We start from the raw sequence: 7654 nt of genomic DNA on the forward strand, positions 1-7654 counted from the left end.
ACTCCTGCAACTACGGCTTGTAACTGATTGGCATTTGTCCAATAGACGGGTAGTAATCCATGGTGTGTGTGTGTGTAATTGGAGCAGACGATACTCACTGCCATACTGGTTTTACGGGAATACTGAGGTGCAGGAAGTCTCCGGAAGCAGCCTAGCTTGTCCGTGAATGTCAGGCACGCCCCCAGAGTTATGAAAACAGGATGTCCCATGAGGCCACACTTATTCTCCCTGAGGTCATGCCCCTCCCCCTTATGTCACGCCCTCTTTTTGGGCCTGCACATGGATTATATTCAGTGCACCAGGTGTCACGACCTTAGTGATGCCACAGGGTACCCCTATAGCTACAATGCCACCCCTACTTACCTCCCAGTGCTTTCCACTACCACCACTGCACATATCTGTAGGTGCGATCTCCAACACATAGCACCTGCATTAACCCACTCCTTGCTGGATGTGTATTATACTGCATGTTCATGCATTGTGCTGCTTTAACCCTCTCACATCTTACTGTTTTACCTGGTTCATAAACAAATCCCTGGTTAAAATTTTAATTGTGTGGACTAAACTCCATCACACATGGCTGATACCTATGGGTCTGGAAATAACAATACCAATATTGCAGCTGTAACAACACGGAATAAAAGAATCTGAGTAGGTGCATAAAAGATCTTTATTCATACCATGGGAGAAAATGTACAAATGCCTCTGGAGCTGTCTCTGGGGTGGGCTGGAGGCCGGCCAGTGGTATCTGTAGTTCTTGCTTGAGCGTCCTGGAGGCAGACCCATGGTCTCTGGAGCACCTATAGGGTGGCCAGCAGTATCTGGTGGGGCTGAAAGCTGGCTAACATTCTCTGGAGCGCGCTAAAGCTTGACCAGTGGTTTCTGAAGAGGGATGGAGGCAGGAATGTGGTCTCAAGCAGGCCTGAGGCTGGCCAGCGATCTCTGGAGCTCCATGGAGACCAGGCAGTAAAGTTTGCATGTTTTGCCTCTCCGGTGTAATGGGCTCCTAAACATCAAATTCCCCATTCTCCAGGTCCCTCTCACGATCCAGGTTTTTCCATTTGTTCACACACCAACGTATTAAAGCATAAAAGCAACCTGCCAATAGCCCAGTAATGATGCCAACTACCAGGATGATCAGAAGTCGTTCTTTTAGCGTGAGTGTTTCACGCACTAGAGTAAGTGGTCTTTTGCGTCCCTGTGTTATTGCCGCTTTCACCATTTGGCTCCTTGCGACAAGCTGCTCGGTGTTGAGACTGGCAGCCTTAGGGTTCCGCACCTTTAAGCCAAAATCCAGGCGTTGAACTAGCTTCCTTTCTTTCTTGCTGTAGATGTCACAGCGATACGTCCCAGCATGACTCTCGAGGACGTAAGGAAACTCCACCATGTAACCCCCTAACTTTATAGGGTTGAAGGCCTCATCCTCAGTTGTCATTCTTCCCCTGGCTACTCTCCAATAAAAGTCCAAGGTCTCTGGGTCTGTTTTAGATTCCACTGGATCGAAACAGGTCATATTAAAGGAATCCCCAACAGTCCTGGTGTATGTTCTCAGGCCGCACATCCAGCTGATCACGCACTCAATGGCCACCTTTTCACAGTCAATATGCATGCCATCCTTGTCAACTATGCATCTGCTCTCAATCCTTGTGCCTATTCCGCAGCTTGTACTACATATGGTACTCTCCACTATCATCTTTGCAGAGATTCCTTTCAGTATCGCTGGGATAGTCACATACCTTATCTTTTCCAAAGGTCTCTCCTCAGGCCGGCACAGCCCAAATATGATAAATAAGAGAGGTAGCAATGCTAACATCTCTGTAAACGCACACAACGATCAGTACAGTTATAGCCTGTAATGAGCCAAACTTGTGTCTGAGTGAGAGATGGTAAGTCCCCAGCATTTACTGTACGGAGACCCATTATTACATCATCATGACAGCTAACAGAGGTACTGTATCAGAGAGCCATTATTACATCACAATGGTAGCTTACAGGGGTAGCTCCTGTGCATGGGACAGAGCCAGGTGATTACACCCAGTAATAACACAAAGAAAAAAGGGGTTGTGTCTGTAAGGTGCACTCTTTAATATAAAATTTTACTTTTATTAGTTCTCATTTTAAAATGTACTATGACAAATGTAAATACAGTAGCGAAATAATATTAAAACCGATTAGTTGTTACAGAATGTGCTCCAAGATAGAAAAAGTAAAAGAAATAATTAAAAAAAGAAAAAATGACGGCTCCGATCCCAGATATCAGAAAGTCACAAATTTGTATAAATATCTATTATTCCCTTGATATCATCGATTTATGATTGCTCTTTATATAATGATTTGTTATTTTATGTTCTTAAATAAATTGTCTTCCAAAAGCTTGTGTCCGTGTGTGTATTATTATAAACCAGCAGTACTAAGGCAGGTTATACATATATATCCAATGATTACTTCAGATTCCTTCCTATGAATCGGGTATTTAATAAGACTTTATTTGTCAGGTCTAGGAACCATTTTGCAATCTATGTCGCTATCTCAGTTTTTATTAGTAACCATTAATCCAGTATAGACAATTTGATACATTCGGTTTATACTCAGTTTTTAGTGTAACAGATAGTACAGTGTATACAGTTCGATACATTGTAATTATGCTCCCTTGTTGCCAATGCCAGTTATTTCGCTGTGCATGTACACTCAATAGTTTGTGAATTTTATTTTTTATCCACACCATATATAAAATTACCAGTGGAATAACTTGATAATCCTTATGCGCATCCACAAATAACGCTGTATTGGTATCTGGATGCCTGTAAAGGGGGGTATCCATGGAGAGATCCATGCTTAAAATCTAAGCAGTCTGACTAGATTGCTTAGATTTTAAGCACAGATCACTCGTGTGTACCCACCTCAGCGATAGCGATGCGCGGCCCCGCACATCGCTATCACCGGTGCTAGATTGAGCCTGCATGCAGGCCAATCTAGCACGTCGCTCATTTCACCCGCTGCGTGAAATGAGCGGCCCCCCGTCCTCCCCCGCATCGCTCAGCACACATCTCTCCCGTGTATAGGGCCCTTAAGTATATGTATATGCAGCAATCTTTATAGGCAAGAGGAGAGTCCCTTATCTCTCACAATAAGAAGTAAATACATCTTCATAACGCTTTCCATTTATACGGAACTATCAAAATACTGTTAATCAGCTGTATCGTGTATAAACTTTTATTTTTGGCAGGAACAGTACCTTCTTTTAATGGTCTGTACCGATTTTTGGCTCTCCAAACTTCTATTGAAAGTATAGGAAAAGGGGCGTAGCCATGCCCCCTTTACCCGTGGCCTCGCCCCTTTCCTAATTTTGTACCGGTTTTTATGTGTAAAATGTTGGAGGGTATGCAATTGCATATGCTATCTTTGATAAATGGGCCCCTTAGTCTTTCTGTACAAACTCCCCTCTGGATTAACTAATAAAAGAAGGTTAGTTTTTAACTGATTCACTGAAAATGGTGACCAGTTTCCATATACTTATTAGAAGCGTTGTGGCATAGGGTCCTCACCCGATTTCTAGGGATGAAGGGGACATTTATATCCCTTTTCCATCTGTAGCACGGGGCGCAGCCTGGAGCCTGACACAGCTGCGACCCGTGCTACAGCCCCCTTTCCCACAGTGCTCTCCAACCTGGCAAATTGCCGGGTTGGTGACGCTGCTGCTGACGTGGCAGGGGCGGTGCTTGGAGATCACATGATCTCCTAGCGCCACTCTTCCATACACTGTGAACGGGAGCCGTGTCGCCTTGACGCGGCTCCCATTCACACTACACAGCTTACCGGGTTGAACACGTGTTCAACCCGGCAAGATACAAAGGTAGGATTCCCAGATCACTTGATCCGGGAATTTGCTGGGGGAGCCATTTCCACTAGGAAAAAACATGGGTATATGCAAGCCCCCGCGCATTTACCCCTGTTTTTAATGGTAGTGGAAAAGGGGTATTACTAAGCTATGTTAAGAGCGGAGAAGTGAGCCAGTGGAGAAGTTGCCCCATCAACCAATCAGCAGATCTGTATCATGTTATAGTAGGCAAATTATAGATGTTACCAACTTCTCCACTGGCTCACTTCTCCGCCCTTATCACTGCTTAGTAAATGTCCCCTGTAGTTGGCAACTCGATAATCAAGATGTTGGCAGTCAGAAAACCGGTGCCAGAATTCCGAAACCGCTCAGAATTCTGACGCAAGAATCCCGACATTCAGCTTTCTGATGTAAGTAAGGGGGTAGGGGGATTAGGCACTGGGAGGAGGATTAGGTTTAGGCTATGGGAGGGGAGGGAGAGGCTGCGATAGGGGAGGGTTAGTGTTAGGATGCGGGACAGCAGGTTTAGGGTAAGGCACTAGGGGGAGGGTTAGTGTTAGTCTGCGGGACGGGAGGGTTAGAGTAACAGCCGATATAACGGTAGTGTGTACCAACGATATGTCTGTGAATGCCTTCGTTCACAGACATATCATGTTGACCCTGCAGCACAGTTGATGACCAATATATCTACAGATATACTGATGCATTGTTTTGTGTGTACGGTTGGTCAGCCAATCACTGTACACTTCCTGCAGCAGCCAGCGGGGATTGACAACGCAACTGGGTGGCGCATGTAACTGCCCACCCAGTTCGTGATGTCACTCAAAATGGATCAGGCAGTGTGTATGCACAACACACTGCCTGATCTGTCTGTAGATATCTGCCAGTGTGTACCCACATGTAAGCACTAGGGGGAGGGTTAGGGTTAGTCGGCAGGATGTGAGGGTTAAGGTTAGGCACTGGCGGGAGGGTTAGGGGAAGGCTGTGGATGGGGGAGTTAGGCACTAGGCAGAGAGTTAGAGTTAGGCCTCGGGACAGAAGGGTTAAGGTTAGACACTGGTTGGAGGGTTAAGGATAGGTAGTGGGACGGGAGGGTTGGCACTAGGGGGAGGGTTATGGCTAGGCTATGGGATGGGGGTCAGGGTTAGTTTTATGTCTCTATAAATTAATATGATGACTGCAACTTGTATAAGTACTGATGGGTTCTCCAGAGATATATGTGAAAAGTGGCAAGACTCTACAGACCTGTTTCCAGTCTAGTCCAGCTCTGCAGTCTCTCATGAATGTATTTCAGACACAGCAGGAAGGTGGTGAGCTCACTTTTCTGCCTCTTGCTGACAGCATTTGATCTGGCTTCTCCTTGGGTCTGGGCACTACCTGCTGGGAAGATCACCGGCCAATCCGCCAGACTCCTAATCGGGACCCCGGCGCCACACAGTAAACTTTAGTGTCAGTGGCGCGAAGGCTGCTTTCAGGGACTGGGATCTCCCACGCTATGAAGCGCTCTGAGATTTCACATACTGTAGTGAAGACTGCTATCTAAACAGAGACTCCTGCAGCAACGGCTTGTAACTAATTGGCATTTGTCCAATAGACGGGTATTCCCGTAAGAGCCGTATGGCAGTGAGTATTGTCTGCTCCAATTACACACACCATGGATTACTATATGAAAAAACACTCCTGCAACTACGGCTTGTAACTGATTGGCATTTGTCCAATAGACGGGTAGTAATCCATGGTGTGTGTGTGTAATTGGAGCAGACGATACTCACTGCCATACTGGTCTTACGGGAATACTGAGGTGCAGGAAGTCTCCGGAAGCAGCCTAGCTTGTCCGTGAATGTCAGGCACGCCCCCAGAGTTATGAAAACAGGATGTCCCATGAGGCCACACTTATTCTCCCTGAGGTCTCGCCCCTCCCCCTTATGTCACGCTCTCTTTTTGGGCCTGCACATGGATTATATTCAGTGCACCAGGTGTCACGACCTTAGTGATGCCACAGGGTACCCCTTTAGCTACAATGCCACCTCTACTTACCTCCCAGTGCTTTCCACTACCACCACTGCACATATCTGTAGGTGCGATCTCCAACACATAGCACCTGCATTAACTCACTCCTTGCTGGATGTGTATTATACTGTATGTTCATGCATTGTGCTGCTTTAATCCTCTCACATCTTACTGTTTTACCTGGTTAATAAACAAATCCCTGGTTAAAATTTTAATTGTGTGGACTAAACTCCATCACACATGGCTGACACCTATGGGTCTGGAAATAACAATACCAATATTGCAGCTGTAACAACACGGAATAAAAGGATCTGAGTAGGTGCATAAAAGATCTTTATTCATACCATGGGAGAAAATGTGCAAATGCCTCTGGAGCTGTCTCTGGGGTGGGCTGGAGGCCGGCCAGTGGTATCTGTAGTTCTTGCTTGAGCATCCTGGAGGCAGACCCATGGTCTCTGGAGCACCTATAGGATGGCCAGCAGTATCTGGTGGGGCTGAAGGCTGGCTAACATTCTCTGGAGCACGCTAAAGCTTGACCAGTGGTTTCTGAAGAGGGATGGAGGCAGGAATGTGGTCTCAAGCAGGCCTGAGGCTGGCCAGCGATCTCTGGAGCTCCATGGAGACCAGGCAGTAATGTTTGCATGTTTTGCCTCTCCGGTGTAATGGGCTCCTAAACATCAAATTCCCCATTCTCCAGGTCCCTCTCACGATCCAGGTTTTTCCATTTGTTCACACACCAACGTATTAAAGCATAAAAGCAACCTGCCAATAGCCCAGTAATGATGCCAACTACCAGGATGATCAGAAGTCGTTCTTTTAGAGTGAGTGTTTCACGCACTAGAGTAAGTGGTCTTTTGCGTCCCTGTGTTATTGCCGCTTTCACCATTTGGCTCCTTGCGACAAGCTGCTCGGTGTTGAGACTGGCAGCCTTAGGGTTCCGCACCTTTAAGCCAAAATCCAGGCGTTGAACTAGCTTCCTTTCTTTCTTGCTGTAGATGTCACAGCGATACGTCCCAGCATGACTCTCGAGGACGTAAGGAAACTCCACCATGTAACCCCCTAACTTTATAGGGTTGAAGGCCTCATCCTCAGTTGTCATTCTTCCCCTGGCTACTCTCCAATAAAAGTCCAAGGTCTCTGGGTCTGTTTTAGATTCCACTGGATCGAAACAGGTCATATTAAAGGAATCCCCAACAGTCCTGGTGTATGTTCTCAGACCGCACATCCAACTGATCACGCACTCAACGGCCACCTTTTCACAGTCAATATGCATGCCATCCTTGTCTACTATGCATCTGCTCTCAATCCTTGTGCCTATTCCGCAGCTTGTACTACATATGGTGCTCTCCACTATCATCTTTGCAGAGATACCTTTCAGTATTGCAGGGATAGTCACATACCTTATCTTTTCCAAAGGTCTCTCCTCAGGCCGGCACAGCCCAAATATGATAAATAAGAGAGGTAGCAATGCTAACATCTCTGTAAACGCACACAACGATCAGTACAGTTATAGCCTGTAATGAGCCAAACTTGTGTCTGAGTGAGAGATGGTAAGTGCCCAGCATTTACTGTACGGAGACCCATTATTACATCATCATGACAGCTAAGGTACAGAGGTACTGTAGCAGAGAGCCATTATTACATCACAATGGTAGCTTACAGGGGTAGCTCCTGTGCATGGGACAGAGTCAGGTGATTACACCCAGTAATAACACAAAGAAAAAAGGGGTTGTGTCTGTAAGGTGCACTCTTTAATATAAAATTTTACTTTTATTAGTTCTCATTTTAAAATGTACTATGACAAAT

At 46.1% G+C, this 7654-nt stretch overlaps 2 protein-coding genes across 2 annotated transcripts; both read right to left on the reverse strand.

Moving 5' to 3' along the window:
* Positions 1–1006: 1006 nt before the first annotated feature.
* On the reverse strand, positions 1007–1813 carry LOC134910890 (transmembrane protein 81-like). Its single transcript, XM_063919278.1, has one exon. It carries the CDS (start codon positions 1811–1813, stop codon positions 1007–1009), a length of 807 nt encoding a protein of 268 aa, XP_063775348.1.
* Positions 1814–6518: 4705 nt separating this feature from the next.
* LOC134910891 (transmembrane protein 81-like) lies at positions 6519–7325 on the reverse strand. The gene has a single exon (XM_063919279.1). The coding sequence runs from the start codon at positions 7323–7325 to the stop codon at positions 6519–6521; it is 807 nt and encodes a 268-aa protein (XP_063775349.1).
* Positions 7326–7654: the final 329 nt, after the last annotated feature.

This window comes from Pseudophryne corroboree, chromosome 4 (genome assembly GCF_028390025.1).
Source record: "Pseudophryne corroboree isolate aPseCor3 chromosome 4, aPseCor3.hap2, whole genome shotgun sequence".
Taxonomy (NCBI): domain Eukaryota; kingdom Metazoa; phylum Chordata; class Amphibia; order Anura; family Myobatrachidae; genus Pseudophryne; species Pseudophryne corroboree.

Excerpts from the sequence above, each read along its gene's own strand:
- LOC134910890 (XM_063919278.1), bottom strand. The coding sequence starts at position 1,813 with ATGTTAGCATTGCTACCTCTCTTATTTATCATATTTGGGCTGTGCCGG.
- LOC134910891 (XM_063919279.1), bottom strand. The coding sequence starts at position 7,325 with ATGTTAGCATTGCTACCTCTCTTATTTATCATATTTGGGCTGTGCCGG.